The sequence below is a fragment of the Camellia sinensis genome, chromosome 8, assembly GCF_055761805.1.
Source record: "Camellia sinensis isolate YWXY chromosome 8, ASM5576180v1, whole genome shotgun sequence".
Lineage (NCBI taxonomy): Eukaryota > Viridiplantae > Streptophyta > Magnoliopsida > Ericales > Theaceae > Camellia > Camellia sinensis.
In genome coordinates, this window is record NC_138968.1 from 159,296,425 (window position 1) to 159,320,343 (window position 23,919).

Sequence of the window (23,919 nt, forward strand, 5' to 3'; positions counted from 1 at the left end):
TTTGTGTTGTGGTTATGAGTTGTGTTTCCACATAATCTGTTTAGCCCGTGTGTTTCTAATTTTTTTTTTTTAACATTTATTATCAACATTGTGTATGCATATTGTTTTAAATCTATTGTTAAACAAACTTGCAGGTTGAGATTTTGTTGCTGTTATGCTACTATTTTAGTGTTTTTGTAGTATGTTACTGTTATGAATCTTAACAGAATTGAGAGAGAGAAAGAGTCATTCCAAATGCTGTGTAAAATGTTATGAAACTTATTTATTTCCAAGGAGCAAAGTAGATCAGATATTAGCAATTAACGCATATTTTCGGCAATAATACACCAAATTCCAGACTGCCTTCGGACTTTACAATAGGCACCAATCCAGGTATTACAACCCACTTACTAACATAACAGTTACAAAGCATACTAATACTAACTTGCAGGTTGGGATTTTGTAGAGCTATTGGTGTTTTTATTTTTATTTTTTTAACATTTATTATCAGCATTGTGTATGTATATTGTTAAACTAACTTGCAGATTGGGATTTTGGAGATTGTTGTAGAGCTATTGGTGTTTCTAATTTTTTTTTCTGGTAAGATTTATTATTAGCATTGTGTATGCATATTGTTAAACTAACTTGCAGGTTGGGATTTTGGAGATTGTTGTAGAGCTATTGGTGTTTCTAATTTTTTTTTTAAACATTTATTATCAGCATTGTGTATGTATATTGTTTTAGATTTATTGTTAAACTAACTTGCAGGTTGAGATTTTGTTATTGATATATACTTGAGTTTGTAATAATTATTTTTTCCAATCATGATGTAGTGTTGATAACTGGATTGGTTATTGTGTTTTCTGTTGTATTTATTTTAATTATGGAATCAAAAGTGTCACAGACCTTCAATTATGTTTCCATCGTCTTCTTCTCTTTCTCATATGCACATGTTTCTCTTCCTAATCCTAGGTTTTAATTTTGCATTGGAGATTTTGTTTCCTTTTTTCAGTTGTCATTTTGTGACTTTGAAGATATTCCAGCCGCAAAGTATGAACATCTATGTTGCTGATGATGACCTGTGAAGGTCATATGAGCCTCGATAGGACTTTATAAGGTTTATCAGTTAATTCAAACTTAAAATATTTGGTTTTTGTGTCACTTTTGCTCCTATTTTGTGTATTTGTGTCATTTTCTTTGATCATAATATAAATGGAAAGGAAAAGAGATTATTCCTTATTTCATTTTGTTTGTTCTTTTTCTCTCCTTCAATAATGTCATTGCCTAATAAAAAGAGTAACCATTGTAAGAAAAGCAACCATCTTAATTGTTTTCTCTCTCCATGCCTCTATATCTCCTCTATATGTGTCAAGGTATGTCTCTATATCTACTTTCTCAATTAGCTTTTATTTTTTGTTGTATTGTGTGTCTATTATTTGTTACTTTTACATGCATCACTGTGACTAGCAGTAGCTTGGTCAGTATCTTTCAATCTATTATGCATTCATTGTTCCTAGGGAGTTGATGAGACATTTGTCTATGTGGCATACAAATCAAAGGCTGAGATCACATTTCTATCACCTTTTGTTTTTCAGATTTCAAACGTGATTCTTGAAGACTACCGTTCTCTCTCTCTCTCTCTCTCTCTCTCTCTCTCTCTCACACACACACACACACACACACATACACATATACACACCCCTCAGTCTCTTCCTCACAAACCTTAACTCCTCCTTGCGCAACTGTTACAGCCTCATTCTGGTAGGCGATTGATGGGTGATGAGTTGTTTATTTCGTTGACTGAAGCTGTTAAAGGGAGCATGGCGAACTGAGAATAGATCGGAATCTTGAGTCCCGACAACAAATGCGGTGGGTATTCCATATCACAAACCCCTAATCTCTCTATACATTTGTGTAAATAATTTTCAATTATTATTCTAAGTGAATCGCAATGGTAAATCATTCATTTGTATTTAAGAAGATTGGGAAAATTTTTATGTTCTTTTTTTTGGAAAAAAAAAATTGGGTTAGTTTTTTCAATTGTTTGTGATTGATTCTTACAATTCGTATCTGAAGCATTGCTTTCAATTTGCTTAATAGGCTCACATTAGAGAGCTTGATAAAAAAGTGAAACTTCTTAAGGATCTTTTGCATCCAAACCTTAGTTGCAAGAATTGTCCTAACAGGTGATAAATCTTTGTAAGAAACGCGATTTCGCGTTTCTTAGAAAGAAACGTATAGGAATCGCGTTTCCGTAGAGAGAGAAATGCGATCCTGGCCAAGATGGGATCATTGGTGAAGAAGAACAAAAACCCTAGCTTGTTGGTCAAGAAAGAGAGAGAGGAGAAAGAAAGTGAAGAAGAACCTGAAGGTTGTGTCTGGTATGTCCTTTGCTTCGTTTTTCTTCTTTTTTCATCACTTCGAAGGTCGTCTCTCTCTCTCTCTATTTTTTGTCTCTATCGCAGTTCGTCTCTCTCTCTCTGTGTTTTTCGTCTCTATTGCATTCGTCTCTCTCTCTGGCAGATCGTCTCTCTCTCTCTCTCTCGCAGATCATCTCCTCTCTCTCTCTCTCTCTCTCTCTCTCTCACACACACACACACACACTGATCGTCTCCTCTGCCTTCGTCTTTGTCTTTGCCTTCTCTCTGGCCTTCACAATATATACCTAATATATAAGTGAAATGTATATATCACTACAACAAAAGTAACCTATGGTGACGAAAAGTAGTGAAGAAAATAAATTTTGTCACTAAATAAGAATAATCCGTGACGAATTATAAAATTGTCACGTATAATAAAAAAATAAAAATAATAAGTGACAAAATTTATTTTTGTCAACAAATACTTCTTTTTAGGTGAGGAAAAATTAAGTTTCGTCACCGAAGGTTTTCCAGCTAATATTTTTTGTGTGGCACCAAAAATTTAGACTTTTGGTGAGAAAAAAATTTATCACCAATTATAAATTTATTAGCGAGGAATACATTTTCGTCACCAATAATTTTGTATATATTTTTTTTTGAGAAACTTGATTTTAAATGTTTTAAGACCATTTGGTGAGAAATATATTTTTATCACTAATAATTTTTAATATTTTGAGACATTTTAGTGAGGAAATTATTTTGTTACCAATTTTAGAGGAAAAATTTTAACATATTGGGCGGTAATGGAAAAAATAGACTACTAACTTTTTTTCCCCTTTTATTTTTGTTTATCAATTTTTCTCTCCCCCCTCTCTCTCTCTCTCTCAAAACAAAAACACAAGTTAATTAACTCTCCAAACCTATGGTGACGAAAAGTAGTGAAAAAAATATTTCGTCACAAAATAAGAATAATCCGTGACAAATTATAAAATTTTGTCACATATAATAAAAAGTAAAAATAATAGGTGACGAAATTTATTTTTGTCAATAAATACTTATTTTTAGGTGAAGAAAAATTAAATTTCATCACCAAAGATTTTCCCTCTAATTTTTTTTTGGGTGACGCCAAAATTTTGAGATTTTAGTAAGAAAAAAATTTGTCACCAATTATAAAATTATTAGTAAGGAATATATTTTCGTTACAAATAATTTTAAATATTTTTTTAAAGAAATTAATTTTAAATATTTTAAAACTATTTAATGAGAATTATATTTTTATCGTCAATAATTTTAATATTTTAAAATTTTTAATGACAAAATTATTTTATCACCAACCAATCTTAAAGGGGTAACTTTGAGATTTGGCGGTAATGAAAAAAAGGAACCCTATTGATTCTCCCCCACCCTTTTTTTTTTTGGTGCTCCAATTTTCGTCTCATCCCTCTCTTGCAAAACACACAAAGGTATGGCCTCTCTCTCTCTCTCTCTCTCTCTCTCTCGTAGTTGTTTAATGGTGGGATAAGGGTTTTCAGTAACGTGGTGGCGCTGTGGTGGGGATGGAATGGTGTAACGGAGGTGCGATGTGAGAGGAGGAGGGCTAGCGGTGCTTTAGCAGGGAGGGAAAGGGCAGGCATTTTAGATTTGTGGTGGAGAAAAAGAGTAGTTTTGTGGTTGTGGATAATAGGGAAGGAGGCAATGGATCTATGGTAGTAGAGGGATGGAGGGGCTGTTTCAAGGGGCGGAAGGGGAAGTGTAACCAGCTGGGATAGGGGTTCCTAAGGGGAATGAAGAAGTTGGGGAGCCAAAAGAGGGTTGGGAGAGGGAGACGGTGTAGAAGCCCTTGTGTTTGATAAAATACCTGTGTGAAACATTGCCATATTGTTAGGTATTTTAGAGTTGAAGGGTCATTTTAGTTCACCAGGTTTGAGTTGTTATGTTTGAAAAAATTTCTATCACAAATCCAAGACTTGCATTTTAATTCTCCTTCATTGCATTGTAAAATTGAATTTTTTTTTTTTTTAATGTATTCTATGGCTTAATATTGATTTCTTCTGTATTGTCACAAATTGCTACTATTTGCAAATTTTGAAAGTGATGAGGTTTGATTGCTGGACAATCTTCGTGTTTAGTCTTACTGGTAAATGCCAAGACTAGGTTTTTAGCCACATTTCATAAAGCATTTCCTTCTTGTAATGTTTGATGAGTAATTTTCAGGGCTTGCCTAAATAATATGTTTGTAGTCTGTATTATGTACTCTGTAACACATAATAATGTTGGTAGTCTTAAATTTATGAATTTGTTGATATCTTATTATCACAAGTTAAGATTCCAGGAAGTGGGATTTACCCTATATTGTTTTGCCTGAAACTGCTTTTGTGAATTGGTTTGTGTGGGCAGGTGATGTGTACAAAATACCTTCAAGAAAGAAAAGAATTGGTCCAAGCATTGCACAAGGATATAAAACTCTCTGATCTTCCCAAGATAACTCAGGTTTTTGTATCTCTTATTTTGTCTGTCACCATATTATTTAGCTCCTGCTTTGTTTCTCAGTTGCTAGTTTGACTGGCTCGCTAATGGCGTAATTTCTCCATGATGTAGCCCATGCTAATAATATGGGGAGATCAAGATCAGATATTTCCACTAGAATTGGTGCATAGATTAAAAAGGTCAATACAAAGAATTTTATAATTTTAGTAACATTTTTTAGATGTAAGGTTTTGTATTTTGGTCCTCTCTGGTTTCCAAGAGGTTGGAGGAAAAGAAAATGACAACTTGTAACCTTTTTTATTTGCAAGATTTCTCGAGTTTAATATCAGTTGTCTTCTTGGCAACCAAGTGGGGCTTTTGCATTTTCTAATGTTTTGAATTGCTTTAAAGTTTGAGGCTTGATTCATTTTCATTGAATCATGTTCTGTTTATTTTTTCAGCCATCTGGGTAAGAACACACACTAGTGATCATAAAGAATGCAGGTCATGCAATCAATGTAGAGAAGTCGCAAGAGATGTTCAAACATTTGAAGTCATTCCTAGTCGATCCTCTTCCTCCTAAACTCGAAAGCAATGGCAACAACGGCAAGACAGACTAAAGGATTCAGGAAAAAAAGGAATTCAAATCAGGAGCTATTCTGACCATCCTCATGTGGCTTATACAGAATGTTTCGGACAACACAAGTGATTTAGAGATCTGAAAGCTTTCATTACATATTTTTAAAAAGATATGTATTTTATACAGTAAACAGTGCATATAAAATGAGTCTCACTGGACCTGTGCAAGCATTGTAAATTACTGACTTGAATTTATGTTTTATGACTGTTGCAGAGACTCTTTAACTATTAGTTGGATAATGAACTATTCGCCTTAATATCATTGCAAAACTCGGCTCCAGCCATTGCAGGCACCAAAAGAATCTAAAACAGTTGAGAGTTCGGGAAATAAAAGGGTTGGTGACTTTTGATATTTTATTTTCATTTAATGGTATAAATGGCAGCATATTCATTTTGCACTACTGTATATGCAGGCTAAAACAATGCCACCACTTTTCCTTCTTAAGGGGATAATGTTAGAGGATCAAGTAGTTCCAGCAGTTCTAGCAATGACTCTGTTCTTCTTTAAGTGGTAAATGTTATTTGTCTTAGTTATTATGCAGTATTTGTATATCTATATTCACCGTAATTCGACTGCCCTTTAAGGGTTTCTGTTTGATTGTGAAATACATTTATTAATTGAATCTCATACACTTGTTTGTCTGACTCAAAATTGTTTTGTTGGTCACTTAGTGTTTTTTTTTTTTGTGATAATTTACTCTGTTTTATGACATTGTTGTTGTTGTTGAGTTTGAAATTAAAACCAATGAAATTGAGATTAGAGTGATTTGATTGAATGAGAGAGTTTGTGGTTTGGTAGCAAATCCCAACTCTTGCCCTCACTCCTTCTACGGCGTCGTTTGTGCCGACTCCGGCAACGTCACCGCCATTCTTCTCGATGGCCTCGGCTTGGCCGGTGACTTGAAGTTCTTCACTTTGAATGGCCTCAAAATGCTCCGAAATCTGAGTCTCTCCAAGAATTTTTTCACGGGTCGTCTCGTTCCTGCATTGGGGTTCATGTATACTTTGCAGTATTTGGACTTGTCTGGAAACCTGTTTTACGGACCCATTCCAGCGAGGATGAACGATCTTTGGGGATTGAATTATCTCAATTTGTCGTCCAACAATTTCACTGGTGTGTTTTCGAGTGGAATCAGGAATCTTCAGCAACTGTATGTGTTGGACTTGCATTCAAATCAGCTCTGTGGGGACATTCAGGACTTGTTTTCGAAGCTTAGAAATGTGGAGTTTCTTTATTTGAGCTATAACATGTTCTATGGATCTATGTCAATGGATTTGCACAACATTTCGAGCCTGGCCAATACAGTGCAACATTTGAATTTGAGTCACAATGATTTGGGCAGTAGGTTCTTTAAGGATGAAGCCATTCAGTTGTTTCGGAACTTGGAAGTTTTGGATTTGGGTCATAATCAGATAAATGGACAGCTCCCTTCATTCGGCTCATTGCCAAATCTTCATGTTTTGCATCTGGGGAATAACCGGTTGTTTGGGTTGATACCAGAAGAGCTACTGGAGAGTTTGATTCATTTGAAAGAACTAGATCTCAGTGGCAATAGGTTTTCTGGTAAGAAATTATTTGAACTAAAAATTTATTTATTAAACTTTGGATCAGCATCAAAGCAACCAATGATGCCACTACACCATATATTCCTTATTTCCTTAGTTGTATTGTGCATTCAATGAAATACAATCTGTGATGAACTTTGAATTTTCTGAGCATAAAATTATCATGATTCTACAACAACTATATTTTCCTTTGAATACGCCATACATATATTCAAACCTTACTTTTCCCCCCTTTTACCCTCAAATTATGGGACAATATGCATATGTTGTCTATAATTTGAGTCCAAAAGGAGGCAAAAGTAGTAAAGTTTTGATATATAGTTCACATGACATGATAAGTTATAAGCTATGCCAAAGTATTTATCAAAAAAAAAAAGTTATAAGCTATGCCAAAGTATTTGTTTGTAGTGCTTTTTGTTGAGAAACTCAATTTGGACAATTATTTATTGTTATAACGGGTTATAGTTTATAGAGATTCTTAATTTGGTTACATCATTCTGTAGACACCCCATTTTTGACCATCCTCAAGACTTGGACGTCACCGCTTGAACACTCGGTGATCATCCTTGTTTGTGTTTGTCTTGAGTTCCCGAAGGTCTTGGCTATGCGCCTTGCCTCAAGATCTCTCGGCTCGACTGTTTTGTGTCTGGTTTTGCACCAAACACTTGTGCTTTGCCTTTGAAGGGCAGGGAATGGCTTGTTGACCATCCCTACACATCATCGGCCATGGCTTGAGGCCACCAGCCACTGGTTTGTTGCCACCGGCCAAATGTTTGGCTGACCGGCATTCTTTGTAGTCGACCGGCCATCTATTTTGGTCAAATTACATTTTTGGCCGGCCGACCACTGTGCATCTGCTTTTGTAGATATTTTTATGCCAGTTGTGCTAGCTGGCATACACTTTGGAGGGATCTCCCTCTTGACTAGCTTGTTTGGAAAGCTTTACAAGAGGGATTGTCTATAAGAGGGAGCCTCTTCTCCCTCCATTAGGGTTACAAAATTTTTCAGAGCTTTGAGTTTTAGGGTTAGGGTTTGTTCATACTCTATCTCTATATCTCTCCCTCTCTTGAGTGTTTAGTGTGTGTTTGTTCTTACTATTGCACACAAACACCTACCATTACACCTTTCCTTAGTTGCTGAGGCATTAGAGGGTTGATCTTGGACTTTTTGAGCTGGTTTTGATCCAAGAAGAGGTCTGGTCTTGTGATCTTGGAAGTGTTCTTCAAGGGTGAGTGTTCTTGCCCTTTATTCCCCATTTTTGCATAGCTTTTTTGACTATCTTGCAACTATTTTTAGACTTTGCATATAATATATAAAAGTTCTATTTTTACCTGCTTAAAATAGTTATTTAAGGTTGCTTTGAGCTTTGGGGTTGTTTGACCCCTCTTAGGCATTGTTTGGCCCTATTTTTGTGCTATTTTGGTGAGCTTCGGGACCACTTTGTTTGGGCCTCCTCACCACTGAAATCCCAAGATTTCAGTGGTGAGGATGGTGCCTTAAGGTCCTAAGAAGGAGAGGGCCACCCCCTCTCCTTGTTGTCCTTGAAAATGGCCATTTTAGCCTCATGTGTGAGTATCATTTTTAAGTACATTTTGGCCATGTCTTAGTTGTTATTTGTGCTTATTTTGTCATAATATAGCACTGTTTTTACTTGGTTTAGACACACCATGCTTGCCTTGCATACATGTCTTGTAATGCCATCATTTGCCTTAACATGTACTTAGCATGTAGATTACCATGCTTGCTTGTTTTGGCCAAGCTTTATGAAGCTTTTAGGCTTGTTTTGCCATGTTTAAGGTCTGATGTAGGTTGTCTTAGCCATGCTTGCCATGCTTTGTTTGGCCTCTTTGCATTCTTGGCTTGTAAGCCTCAAGTGTATGAACCATGAGCATGCATTACTTGCATTATTCCAGTAGTTTGGAACCATTTAACATGTCATTTCAGTCCTCGTGACATGCTTGCGTGCTTGCATTTGATGCCCCTTTAATGTGTTAAAAAGTTGTTGTCTTATGCCCCTTGTTTAGGCCCTTGTGCGTGCTTGCATGTTTAAGCCATCTAGATGTGTTATTGGCTTTGTCTTAATATGCTAAAACTCTGATTTTGGTTCCTTAATTCATGACATGTTCGATTTTGCTAAGTGTAGTTCAATACACCTTTGGCTTGCCTTGAATTTTGGCTTTGCTTGCATGCTTTGTTTGTCTTGTCTAGTTGGTTCGGCACCTTTCATGACTTGATTTTCAGAGCTTATAATGCATGCCATTTGTCCATGTTTTCATCCTCTTAAGTGTGCTTGAGAGTTGCTCTTCAATGCCTAAGTGTTGGTCCTTGTGTGCATGCATGCTTGCATGTTATTTGGTCATCATTCTCTTAGCAATTGGCCACTGTTTTGGGCTTAGTATAGAGCTGCCCAAATTAGTTTAAGTCCATTATTCGCATGTTATTGCATGCTCATCTTGTGTGTTGTTGCATACTTGTGTGTTGTTACATGTTTAGGTTGTTTAACATGTTTGCTCCATGTGTTGTTGCATGCTTGAACATCCACATTGCATCTTGCACACTTGTTGGATTGCATTGCCTCATGCCTTGCATGCTTGCTTGCATAGGTTGCATGCCTAGTATGCATTGTGCATTGCATGCCCATGTTGCATACTTAGTTAACATGCCTAGGTTGCATTGCATTGGCATGCATGCTTTGCCTCTTGAATTGAGTATGATAGAGGTTGAGCCTCACTTGTTTGTTTGATGTGCATCTCATTTGAAATCAAAGTGCATACTTGGTTTCTTGGGCCATCACGCATTGAAATGCGCGATTGGTGGTCCGAGAATCGAGAACCATGTCCCTTTAAGTCACAAACATGATAAGGGATGTGTTGGTGCACACATTTGCTTGAAATGCATTGCCATGCCTTGTTTTTCCCTCTGCTACTGTCAAAACAGGTTCTGCAGGAAGTTTTGGCCGGTCGACTACATACAGTGCCGACCAACCAACAATTTGTGGCCGATATCCCCACAGGTGGTCGATGACCATTTCCCATGGCCGGTGACCATTCCTCATGGCCGGTGGTGTTCCACAACACTCAAAGAAGTAACCTTGGAGTTTGTGCAATTTTCAGAGGTGCCAAACAGTAAAAACAGAGGCAACTTGTGCATAGCAGTGGACTTCCGAACGGAACCGAGCATGCATTACATTGGGCCCTCTTCCCGAGGCTGTTTACTATTTTATTAGATTAGTTAATTTGCTTAACTAGTTTAATTTGTCTGTAATAATTAATTAGCTTGTAGGTTAATTAATTGTATTATTCTTTTGGTCCCTCCGAGCGAGGGCGAATTTGTAATAAGTGTGGGTGCGTGTGTGCATGTTTTCCAACCCCCACTTCTTTCTCCCTTTTACTTACCTGCTTTGATGATTAGTATTAGGGCATATTTAATTTAGCATACCTTATGCTATGCATGAGTGCATCATTCATCAGCATTGCATACACCGGGCTCGGCGCATCATGCTAACTGCACAAGTATTTCAAATCTAACTTGAATATGTACATCACATGGTTGCATTTCACATGTCATCCTAGGATTAGCCAAGCCTATCCTAATTGCATTCTGTATGCGTTGCATTAGGCATTTAACATGGACTTGGATCATACATTGATTGCTAACGAGTTCTTTGTTTTGGCATGGAGTACACTGTAAGTATTTTGTGCTTTAGCATCTCGCACGAGTGTCAATGTTAACATGATAGCATGCTTACCATGTGGCCAGATGCTTATGTGATATGAACTGCCTGAATGCCTGTGGGTGAAGGTTGGATTGCTTGAGTTGGAACAACTCATCAAAATCCGTGTTTTAGCCTACTCGCGAGTAGCAAATTTCAAAACATTTTCCAAGCAAACGGATATGCGATGCTTTGTTCCAAATTAGGCGATCTAGTCTATACTTGTTTTGCTGTGCGCATCACATAGTAATTCTAGCTAATTAACCGGAATAAGAACACATAACATTTTCAAAATTGGATATCATGGTTAGTAGAGGCCGATCTTCGGATCGGGTGAGAGGGGGTGCTCATAGCTAACCTTCCCCAATCGTACCCAAGTTTCCGAGCCGAGGCAACTTTTGTAATGACAGACACGTGGCCTTAGGCAAACGAGTCAGGGTTTCCTAAATTCCCCCATTAAAAAAATATTTAGGTGGCGACTCTGTATCTGGCAAAGCAGTCTATGTTTAGCACTTCTTTACAAAAATCTATTTTCTCAAAACGATTTGCCGGATTTGGACTCTTTGGTTCAGACTAAGAATCGTGACACAAAAGGGAGTCCAAACTGTGGTGGCATAAAGCCCGAGGGCGCGTCCACACATTCATTTTAGGCATTTGCAAAGAATATGAAATAAATTGAATTGTCGGTGTGTGGCTTTAAATCCTCTTAGTATTCTTGAGGAGGTTCAGAATATTTTGTATAGCTCAAATTTAAAGTCATTGATAGCTCAAAACTAATTGTTGACAGAACATGAAAGTTTAAAAGGAGAAACCTTGTTTGCCTTTACCCAATCTATGAAAACCTTGGTCCTTGGATTATTATTTCGTGTGTAATTTAGTGTATGCTGTGCGTATCATAGGCAAAAGGCATGCTTCGACATGTTAGTTGTAGAGATGACGACAGGGTTGGGATTTAGGGCATATTTAACCAATCTGCATAAGAGATGAATTTTATTCTGAATCCAGCACAAACCTTTGGCTGAGGTGGGGCAAGTTGACAGGTGGGATGTGGAAAAGATTTGTAGGGTTATTAAATTAAAAAGAGATTTGAAGTATCATTTATGCTACAAATGCTTCTAGATTTGTAAAAAATGTTAAGCCAGAAAGATCGGTAACAGACGAGAGATCTGTTTTAGGGGGCCATTGGGAGAGTGGAGTGAGCACGGCGGGCTCATTTGGGTGGGACGATGTTTTCCCTTAGTTTTCTTTCCAAGAAACTAGTAGAAAAGCAAAAGCCGATTGAAAAAAGTTTAAATGGCAGCTATTAAGCTGACTGCAAACAAGCCACATAACCTTCCATTCCCCACCTAGCCTAAGTTTCTTGGAAAGAAAACTAAAGGAAAACATCCTATAAAGTTCTCCTAACAAAGCGTGGTGTTCTCAATGAACAAAATAACTAAAATGAAATCTCATTAATAACCAAAAATCTATTATAGATATTTGAAGTTTCATATGGAAGGAACAAGGCCATAACTAATAGCATTAAGTTTTCACTATTGACCTACTCTAATCTTGGCTTCACATCATAACCAAAGTAAAACAAAAGAGAGAAGAGATAAAACACGCTAATTATAAATACCATGGCATACCACAATATCTTGAGTTGTTGTACTCAAGGGCCTTTTTGACCATTAGGTCACCGGTTGGATTATTTTTCTACTGCAGTAAGTAGTTATTGTAAAATGGTAAACAACAGTCATAAGTGTGAACATTGCCACACCATTTTACTATACTCCAGGCATTGTTACTCCATCAATATAGAAAAGAGAGCCTTGAACTTGTGACTTGTCCTATAGCGATCCCGATTTTCCCTTCCTTATTTACTGTATTCCGGACTCGGTTCCGTTGATAGTTATTGTTGTCTGTATTTCATTTTTGTCCTTTAACTCTTGGTGTTTGAGTTTAGATTTGTCTTGGGCATGTTTCGAATAGGTTGGTTGAGCTTTTGTCCCAACTCTTGTTGCCCAGATTTTTAGTGATCCGCTCAAGCGAGTCTTCTTGCGCTCGAGCGGAGTTTGCATACCTTCAGTAGTTTGTCCGTCTGCAAAAATACTACAGATGTGTTTTTCACGCTCGAGCAGATTTCCTTACACTCGAGCGAGTCACGCTCGAGCGAGTCACGCTCGAGCGGGTGTTCGATGTCTGTAAAAATACTGGAAGAGTGTAATCTACGCTCGAGCGGGTGTTCCTTTGCGCTCGAGCAGGTGGAGTTTTGCAGTTGTGTCTTGGTGCTCGAGCGGGTCCAGTTTTTGTGTTTGACGCTCGAGCGTCCTATTCTCCGCTCGAGCGGGTCATACGTATATCAGTTAGTAGCTGGGTCATTTTAGATCACTTTTTCAACTCTCACTCTCTCTCTTACTTTTCAAGATCTATTGTGAGAGCTTCTCTCACTACATTTCATCTTCTCTCTAAGGTTTGATCTAGTTCTAGTGTGTTTCTAGCCTTGTTCCTTTGTAAAAAGTGTAGAGCTTGGCTTGGGCTACTTATCAATCCGAATCCGAAAATCTTGGGATTTGGAGCACTTTCGAAATTCTTCATCTTCTCCATTTGTTCTCATCTTTTGAGGTAGGGATAACTACTCATATTTATGGTCTTTGACATAAACTTGTATTCATTTTGATGTAATGTTGTAGTTGGGAAAGTTTGGGAGTTAGGGTTTCAAACCTCAAAATATAAAAAGAGGGTTTTTCATTCCATTGAGCTATACATGTGTATTTGAGCCTTAAAATGAAGTTATTGAGGTCTAGTGATGATATTTGGACCTTTGGGTCAATATTGGGAGAAATGGAGGAAAATGCCATATTTGGGTTTTATTGGGTCATTAGTGTAATTAATGACTTTCATTGTGAAATAGTGGAATTGGAAAGTTATGAGAAAGAATGGTGGAGTTGGATTGATTAATCACTCACTTTTGAAAATATTGATAATCTATATGTTGATGCATTTACTATCTGCTTAGAAATAATTGCTTTGGGCTATCGGTGGAAGATAGTCTTGATTGTTGTGGACACTGTATGTTGATTAGGGAAAACTGGAACTAATCACGTTGAATATGTCATTGAATATGACGGTTGGAATAATACATCAAATATGTGTATTGATTGATCGTGTATATGATAATTGTTTATATACATTGTTTTGTGTGGGAGGAGATAGGGGATGTACTCCACGGTTTAGGGGAAGATAGGGGATGGACTCCTAAACCGGATGTTATTTGGAAAGAGATAGAGGATGGACTCCATTGATACAGCAAATCTGTGTATCATTTATGAAGTATGGAAGTGTTTTAATATGATATTGATATAGCAAATATGTGTATCTATTATGAAGTATGGAAGTGTTTTGATATGAGTTGTTATCTCATTTGAAATAGAAGTATCGTTGATATGAGTTGTAATCTCATTTAAATTGTTGGCCAGGTTCTGAGCCATGTTTATGAATTGAAAACTTGTTAAGTAAAGGAAAGTAAAATGAACATGGACATATTTGTCATGGGGTTGGATGGTGTTGTAAGTTGGTTGACCAGTGCTAACATTTATCGAATGTTCATGTTTTAGTCATTGTTCATATTGTATTTAGCATATCTCTACTGGGCGTTGGCTCACCCTATATGGGACATCATTTTCAGGTGCAGGTGATATGCCGCCTCCAAGGACTTAGCTTGGGAGGTTTTAGAAGATGAAGGCTTACTTTTGTAATTATTTTGTGTATTACATGTAATTCAAGTCAAGGGCTTATTTTATGTTTTGAGTTAGCACTCTCCTTTTTGTAACCAAGTGTTGGCTTGGAAAGTTGTAAGCCCGTAGGGCACTTACTTTTGTTGTCAACATGTAATACCTTTGGATTAAATACTCTGATGAATGGAAATGTGTTTATTTCTCTTATGTTTATGGATGTCACGAACGTATGATTTATGGGTTTATTTTGAGGGTGTTACAACTTGGTATCAGAGCGTACCGAGTTCGAATACTTTGGGCACGCGGGAAGTGGTTAGTACCACAATGGGTTTGTCTCGCTTGTTAGAGACTTAAGTGTAATGTTATATGCCTATGTGATAACACGTTTATGTGACTACTTGGGTATGGGATTTAATTTCTAGGATGTTGATTGGATCCTTGGGTTTTTGTGAGTCTTGTTGAAAAGGCACTTGATCAATGCTATTTCTAACCGGAACTCTAGTAACGCCTCGGGACTATCATTATCCGGAAAGGAAATTCGTAAGTGCTTATGTGATTACGTGCTTACGTGGAATGAATTACAGTTGTCCATTGCATTAGGACGTGAGTGTTATAGCTTCGGCACATTTATGAATGTGCTAATGTTCTTTGTCACCTTTATTAGGATGTCAGGACGAGGACGTGGTGGCAGGCAAGGTAGGCCTAGGAGGCAGGAGATGCCTATACCGGATGAGATTTCGAAGCAGCAGGAGGGTGTTGGTCAAGCCAACGTGGCCGAGCCGGTAGGTCAGCAGGCCATGGGTGCCTTAGCCTGCGACATGGCAGGGCCTTTGAGGGAATCTATGGGCATTCTCAGGGCTGAGAATCAAGCCCAGGCCCATGCAGTTGAGGCAGGGCCTTCCTTTTTGAAGAGGGAGTTCTTCTGGTCTAACCCGGACGAGTTTGTGGGTGATCCGAAAGAGCCACTTAAGGTTGATGAATGGCTCGAACAGATGACGAAGACGTTTGAGATGCTTGGCATCGAAGACGGGGCTTTGAAGGTGACCTTGGCATCTTTCCAGTTGAAGGGAGATGCGGGTCAGTGGTGCAAGTTCATGAGGGGTCGTGTTGGTGATACATGGGAGGCCTTTGTAGATGCTTTCCAGGAGAAATTTTTGTCTCCAGCTGTTAGGGAGAGGTTGAGGGACTAGTTCTATCAACTCAAGCAGCTAAGTATGCCAGTGGCCGAGTTTGAGGCCGCATTTACCAGTTTATCCAGGTTTGCACCTGAGCTTGTGGCGTCTGAGAAACGCCATTACATTGAGTTTGAGAGGAAGTTGAGGCATGGGCTCAAGACCAGAGTTGGGGGATCCATGACCCGAGAGTATGGGCACCTTGTGGATGCCGCGGCCCATATGGAGATTATGATGCAGGAGGAGGAGGAGAGGATAAGGGGCTCCAAGAGGAGTCAGGATGGCCAGGGGGATGGTCGGAGGCAGAGGGGTTCTAACCCTCAGAAGTGTCAGGGTGCATTTGCTAGATCGACCTTTCCAGTGCCGAGTGCAGGCTCTGGGAGAGGCAGTCAGGGAGACGTTACTTGTTACAAATGTGGTCAGCTGGGCCACAAGTCTCCAGCTTGCCCGCAGACGGGAGGAGGTCAGAGAGCAGCTTCATCTTCGGCTCGACCTCAGAGCCAGAGTCAGGGTAGAGGTCAGTCGCTCTCTCGTTACCAGTGTGGTCAGGCGGGGCACCTGAAGAGGTATTGCCCGCAATTGAGTGGCACATCGGGTGCGTCTGGTTCGAGGCAGACGTAGAGTTTTCAGCCAGCACAGTCAGTTCAGGCCTCGAGGGCCAATCAGGGGCTTCATCGTCTCAGTCTGTGCAACAGTCTTTTGCTCCGAGAGGTAAGCAGGTAGACCAGAGACCTTCAGGGCGCGTGTATGCTATTTACCGCGCAGGATCTTATACCGGCTCCATCTATTGTGAGATGTACCTTTTTGTTTTGCAACTCGGTTGCCAATGTGTTGATTGATACGGGTGCATCCCATTCCTTTATATCTGCTGCATTTGCATCTGTTATGGGATTAGAGTTGGCACAGTTAGCATCTTCTATTTGTGTTGTATCACCTGTTGGGGGTGAGTTGATTTTGAAACAAGGGTGTCGGGGCTATGATATAGAGGTCGCCGACCGCCGACTTCCATTTTCTTTTGTAATTATGGCTATGCCGGGTTTTCATGTGATTTTGGGTATGGACTGGCTATCGTCATACCGGGCTGTTATTGATTGTTACCGCCAGAGGGTCACTGTATGTACCTTGAGCGGGGATTGTTTCCATTTCTTGGGGGATCGGGTTGGTAGTGTGTTGCCACCAATTTATGATCTGCGAGGGCGGAGTGAGCTTAGTTGTCTTCTCGCTAGCTGTATGAGTAGTGAGTGTGATGAGACCCAGATTGCATTGCCAAGAGTGGTTTGTGAGTATTCGGACGTCTTTCCCGAGGATCTTGTTAGTTTGCCACCACATTGAGAGGTGGAGTTCTCCATTGATTTATTGCCTGGCACGGCGCTGATTTCCATGGCACCCTATTGTTTTGCCCCAGCCGAGTTGAGTGAGTTGAAGATTTAGCTCCAGGAATTGCTAGATAAGGGCTTTATTCGCCCTAGTACTTCGCCGTGGGGAGCACCGGCCCTTTTTGCTAAAAAGAAAGATGGTGCCTTGAGACTTTGTATCGATTACCGAAAACTGAATCGGCCTACGATTAAGAATAAGTACCCTATGCCCCGTATAGATGATCTGTTTGACCAGTTAAAGGGGTCTCGTTGTGTTTCTAAGATAGATTTGAGATCGGGTTACCACCAGTTGAGGGTCAGGGAGGAGGATATTCCGAAAGCGGCATTCCGTACACGGTATGGCCACTATGAGTTTCTGGTGATGCCTTTTGGGCTCACCAACGCACCGACAGTGTTTATGGATTTGATGAACCGGATATTCTGGAAATTCTTGGATCGTTTTGTAGTCGTTTTCGTGGACAACATTCTGATTTATTCACCTTCTGAGGAGGAGCACGAGGAACACTTGAGAGTGGTGCTTGAGTTGCTTAGGGCCCATAAGCTATATGCCAAATTTGGGAAGTGTGAGTTCTGGCTAAGAGAGGTTAAATTCTTAGGCCATGTAGTCTCCAAGGAAGGAGTGTCTGTTGATACATCCAAGATAGAGGCAGTGCAGGATTGGGCACAGTCTAAGAGTGTTTTTGAGATCCGTAGTTTTCTAGGATTAGCTGGGTACTACCGCCGGTTTGTGAAGGATTTCTCCAGGCTAGCTTCGTCGTTGACTAGATTGATGTGGAAATGGGTCAAATTTGTATGGAGTGAGACTTGTGAAAAGTCATTCCAAGAGTTGAAAGTTAGATTGACCACCGCTCCAGTTTTAATTATTCCGGAGAGAGGTTTGGGTTATGCAGTTTATTGTGATGCCTCACGAGAGGGTTTGGGTTGTGTGTTGATGCAAGAGGGGAAAGTGGTAGCCTATGGCTCGCGGCAGTTGAAAATACACGAGAGGAATTACCTTACACATGACCTAGAGTTAGCAGCAGTGATTTTTGCCTTGAAGATTTGGAGGCACTACCTTTGCGGTGAGAGATTTTAGGTGTTCTCGGATCATAAGAGTTTGAAGTATCTATTTACCCAGAGAGATTTGAATTTGACGCAGAGGAGGTGGATGGAGTTTATTGAGGATTATGACTTTGAGTTGCACTATCACCCGGGAAAGGCCAATGTTGTGGCCGATGCCCTTAACAGGAAATCCATTAGTGATGTAGCTTGTATAGCCATCCGGGAGTGGGAGATGTTGGGTGCACTTGGCGAGTTTGATTTGCTCCTGGGCGAATCCGTTGAGGCTGCGGCCTTGTTTTCCGTTGTTGTGCAGCCTACACTTGTGACTCGAGTGTTAGAGGCACAGAGAGGTGACCTTGAGGTAAAATCCCTCCGAGAAAAGACCTCCAGTGGGAAGGTTGAGAAGGGTTTGACTGTGTATCCCGACCTGAGTGTGAGATACCGAGACCGTCTGTTTGTGCCGGAGCCTTGCCGACAGGAGGTACTCCGAGAGTTTCACCATTCACGCCTTGCGGTGCATCCAGGAGGCACTAAGATGTATCGTGATTTGGGTCGCCAGTTTTGGTGGCGAGATATGAAGAAAAATGTGGCAGTTTTTGTATCGAAGTGCCTTACTTGTCAGCAAGTGAAGGCCAAGCATCAGAGGCCAGCGAGTTTGTTACAACCCTTGCCTATTGTCGAGTGGAGTGGGAGCATGTCACTATGAACTTCGTGGTAGGTCTTCCAAGGACTCAGCGGGGTAGTGATGCCATTTGGGTGGTTGTAGACCGGTTGACTAAGTCAGCGCACTTCATCTCTATGCGCGTGAGAGATTCGGTCAGACCATCTTGCCGACTTGTATGTTCAGGACATAGTGAGGTTGCACGGGGTCCCAGTGTCGATCGTCTCTGATAGAGATCCACGTTTTACTGCTAGGTTGTGGTAGAGTTTGCAGAGTGCCTTGGGCACTAAGTTGACCTTTAGTACGGCTTATCATCCTTAGACTGACGGGCAGTCCGAGCGTACCATTCAGATCCTTGAGGATATGCTTTGAGGTTGTGTCCTTGACTTTAGTGGGACATAGGAGAGGCACCTGCCCTTGGTGGAGTTTGCCTACAACAACAGTTTCCAGTCGAGCATCGATATGGCACTGTTCGAGGCCTTGTATGGCCGACCTTGTAAGTCTCCAGTGTGTTGGGCCGAGGTGGGTGATGCGCCTTTGTTGGTCCCGGAGTTGGTGAGGGAAACAACGGAGAAAGTTGAGCTTATCCGTAGGAGGCTTGTTTCAGCCTAGAGTCGCCAAAAGAGTTATGCTGACCGTAGGAGGAGGCCTTTGGCATTTGAGGCGGGTGATCACGTCTTCTTGAAAATATCACCTAGGAGGGGTTTGATGAGATTTGGGAAGAGTGGGAAGTTGTCCCTTCGGTTTATAGGCCATTTTGAGATCCTTGAGAGGATTGGTGAGGTTGCCTATCATTTAGTTTTACCGTCACAGTTGTCCGGGGTACATGACGTGTTTCATGTTAGTATGCTTCGGAAGTACAAGCCAGATCTGTCCCATGTGTTGAATTGGACCAACTTGGAGGTAGATGAGGATACCTCGTATGAGGAGAGACCGGTTCGGGTCTTGGATAGGCGGGATCAAGTCTTGCGAGGCAAGACCATTCCCTTGGTGAAAGTTTTGTGGAAACATCACGGAGTGGAAGAAGCCACTTGGGAACGTGAACTGGAGGTCCAAGAGAAGTATCTGGATCTATTTATGGATGTTTGAGCATATGTTGTATATTTTGTTGTATTGATGAACTTTAAGAGCATTGAATATGTCTTAAGTTATAAAACATTGTAAATGTTTCGGTTTACGGAAGTATTATGGAACTTGCCTTGAAATGGAAGTTTATTTTAACATTGCATATGTTAATTCTGTTTTAGAAATGCAAATATATTATTGGCATTGAATATGTAATTGAAGGGTGGAATATGTGTTGAAATTGGTAAATTTCAAGGGGTAGCATGTTGATAATGCATATTGAGTAATATATTGTGATTTGCCTCTTGAAAAGAGATGAGATGACCAGTAATGGGTCAAGTTGTTGAATATTGAGTTGTAATATTGTTAAGAATTTAGAAAACTTGTTTTTTGAAAAACTTGTATCTAATTTCGGGGACGAAATTCCTTAAGGGGGGGAGGTTATAGCGATCCCGGTTTTTCCTTCCTTATTTACTGCATTTCGGACTCGGTTCCGTTGATAGTTGTTGTTGTCTGTATTTCATTTCAGTCCTTTAACTCTTAGTGTTTGAGTTTAGATTTGTCTTGGGCGTGTTTTGAACAGGTTGGTTAAGCTTTTGTCCCAACTCTTGTTGCCCAGATTTTTAGTGATCCGCTCAAGCGGGTCTTCTTGCGCTCGAGCGGAGTTTGCATACCTTCAGTAGTTTGTCCGCCTGCAAAAATACTGCAGATGTGTTTTTCACGCTCGAGCGGATATCCTTACGCTCGAGCGAGTCGCGCTCGAGCGGTCATCCTTGCGCTCGAGCGGGTGTTCGATGTCTGTAAAAATACTGGAAGAATGTAATCTACGCTCGAGCGGGTGTTCTTTTGCGCTCGAGCGGGTGGAGTTTTACAGTTGTGTCTTGGCGCTTGAGTGGGTATCCTTGCGCTCGAGCGGGTCCAGTTTTTGTGTTTGACGCTCGAGCGTCCTATTCTCCGCTCGAGCAGGTCATACGTATATCAGTTGGTAGCTGGGTCATTTTAGATCACTTTTTCAACTCTCACTCTCTCTCTTACTTTTCAAGATCTATTTTGAGAGCTTCTCTCACTACATTTCACCTTCTCTCTAAGGTTTGATCTATTTCTAGTGTGTTTCTAGCCTTGTTCCTTTGTAAAAAGTGTAGAGCTTGGCTTGGGCTACCTATCAATCCGAATCCGAAAATCTTGGGATTTGGAGCACTTTCGAAATTCTTCATCTTCTCCATTTGTTCTCATCTTTTGAGGTAGGGATAACTACTCATATTCATGGTCTTTGACATAAACTTGTATTCATTTTGATGTAATGTTGTAGTTGGGAAAGTTTGGGAGTTAGGGTTTCAAACCTCAAAATATAAAAAGAGGGTTTTTCTTTCCATTGAGCTATACATGTGTATTTGAGCCTTAAAATGAAGTTATTGAGGTCTAGTGATGATATTTGGACCTTTGGGTCAATATTGGGAGAAATTGGGGAAAATTCCATATTTGGGTTTTATTGGGTCATTAGTGTAATTAATGACTTTCATTGTGAAATAGTGGAATTCGGAAGTTATGAGAAAGAATGGTGCAGTTGGATTGATTAATCACTCACTTTTGAAAATATTGATAATCTATCTGTTGATGCATTTACTATCTGTTTAGAAATAATTGCTTTGGGCTATCGGTGGAAGATAGTCTTGATTGTTGTAGACACTATATGTTGATTAGGGAAAACTGGAACTAATCACGTTGAATATGTCATTGAATATGACGGTTGGAATAATACAACGAATCTGTGTATTGATTAATCGTGTATATGATAATTGTTTATATACATTGTTTTGTGTGGGAGGAGATAGGGGATGTACTCCACGGTTTAGGGGAAGATAGAGGATGGACTCCTAAATCGGATTTTATTTGGGAGGAGATAGAGGATGGACTCCATTGATACAGCAAATCTGTGTATCATTTATGAAGTATGGAAGTGTTTTAATATGATATTGATACAACAAATATATGTATCTATTATGAAGTATGGAAGTGTTTTGATATGAGTTGTTATCTCATTTGAAATGGAAGTATCGTTGATATGAGTTGTAATCTCATTTAAATATTTGGCCAGGTTCTGAGCCATGTTTATGATTTGAAAACTTGTTAAGTAAAGGAAAGTAAAATGAACATGGACATATTTGTCATGGGGTTGGATGGTGTTGTAAGTTTGTTGACCAGTGTTAACATTTATCGAACGTTCATGTTTTAGTCATTGTTCATATTGTGTTTAGCATATCTCTACTTGGCATTGGCTCACCCTATATGGGACATCATTTTCAGGTGTAGGTGATATGCCGCCTCCAAGGACTTAGCTCGGGAGGTTTTAGAAGCTGAAGGCTTACTTTTGTAATTATTTTGTGTATTACATGTAATTCAAGCCAAGGGCTTATTTTATGTTTTGAGTTAGTACTCTCCTTTTGTAACCAAGTGTTGGCTTGGAAAGTTGTAAGCCCGTAGGGCACTTACTTTTGTTGTCAACATGTAATACCTTTGGATTAAATACTCTGATGAATAGAAATATGTTTATTTCTCTTTTGTTTATGGATGTCACGAATGTATGATTTATGGGTTTATTTTGAGGGCGTTACATGTCCCTCTTTAGTTAGCTAAAGGAGCAATATGTTGATGAGCATGTATCAACATACCCCTATTTGTTATGTTGCTTTATTTAGAAAATATGCATAATAAAGCTATCTTGGCAACCGTATTCTCCCGGTGAAGAGCTCAATGTTTCTTAAATTTGTTTTTCTTCTAAATATGGTCCAATTTCATGTTGCCATCATGAGCCATGTAAAACTCATCATATTTCAATGTTCTTTTATTGAAATTATATCTACTTTATCTGGAACTTAATTATGAAAACAAAGAAATCGATAATGGCTTAATATACTTTTCAAGGATATGCCGTGATGTCAGTGGAGTATTTGAAAAGCACCTGTGGACTGACCAGGAGCATTTAAGCAATTACTCTTCAAATTAGATGTAAATATCTTGGATTAGTATAGTTGGTATTTGTTGAGCTTTTTTTATTTGACATCCCATTTTAATCTATTGAGTCTGTAGTCAGGGTTGCCTTTCCAATTCACCTCACCAATCTATATCTGCTGTCGTGGTTGCTGCTTAAGGCTTGTTGAGTTCTCTGCCAAACAGGCTATTAGATTCATTTGTCTTATTTTGCTACGGTTAAGGTATAATAGGTGCACTACATCTGTGTGCTACTACCAGCTAAGAAACTGGATGCTGCAGGTTTAACCCTGTATTCACATTTTTATGACATGAGGCATTGTGTTTTGGATTCTTAAAGATTCACTGTTTTTATTGAGTGTACAGACTGGTACATGTTCCATATCTTTTGGTTGTATTAGACATGAATGTGGTTGGAATTCTTTGTTCAGTCTCACATGCCCACGCCAACGTTCCCCTCCCCCCCTCCCCCCACAATACCCTCTTCTTTGGTAACTAAATATTTCTAAATTCTGTACTTGTCAAAAAGAAGAAAGTTTCTGACTCAATTCAACAATAACTTTCATGGTAGTACGGATTTAGTGTCCTTTTCTTTTGTGTTAAAAACTTACTGATGCACACTATTTGGTGGTTGCACTCATCTTCTTTGAGCAAATATTTTGTCAATTGCTTAACTGAAGTGTTTAATCTTTTGCATATGTATGTGTACAGGTCCAATCCATGTGATCAATTCTACAACTTTGAGCATTTTGAATCTTTCATCAAATGTGCTATCCGGTTCTCTGCCTTCTTCTGTGGGAGGATGTTGCAAAGTGGATTTGAGCAGAAATGTGCTCACCGGAGATATATCTATCATGCAAAGTTGGGAAGCAACTTTGGATATTCTCGACTTGAGTTCAAATGAGTTATCAGGAAGCATTCCTAACCTAACATCTCAGTTCCCGAGTTTGACAACTCTCAATATTAAAAATAATTCTTTAGAAGGTACCTTGCCTCCTGCGTTGGGGAACTTTCAAAGGCGGTCTGCGGTTGATCTGAGTTTGAATAAACTTGATGGACCTATTCCACCTAGTTTTTTCACATCAATGACCTTGACAAACCTGAACCTTTCAGGAAATCATTTTACTGGACCTATTCCTCTTCAAAGCTCACGTGCAATCGGATTAGCTGAGTGTTAA

The 23,919-nt window shown here is 39.5% G+C and overlaps 1 protein-coding gene across 1 annotated transcript; it reads left to right on the forward strand.

The window, feature by feature from the left end:
- The first annotated feature begins 2,262 nt into the window (after positions 1 to 2,262).
- Positions 2,263 to 23,919, forward strand: LOC114267358 (putative inactive receptor kinase At5g10020). The gene is made up of 4 exons (XM_082885720.1): positions 2,263 to 2,360; positions 5,267 to 5,274; positions 6,244 to 7,008; positions 23,453 to 23,919. The coding sequence occupies exons 1-4, from the start codon at positions 2,263 to 2,265 to the stop codon at positions 23,917 to 23,919; spliced, it is 1,338 nt and encodes a 445-aa protein (XP_082741846.1).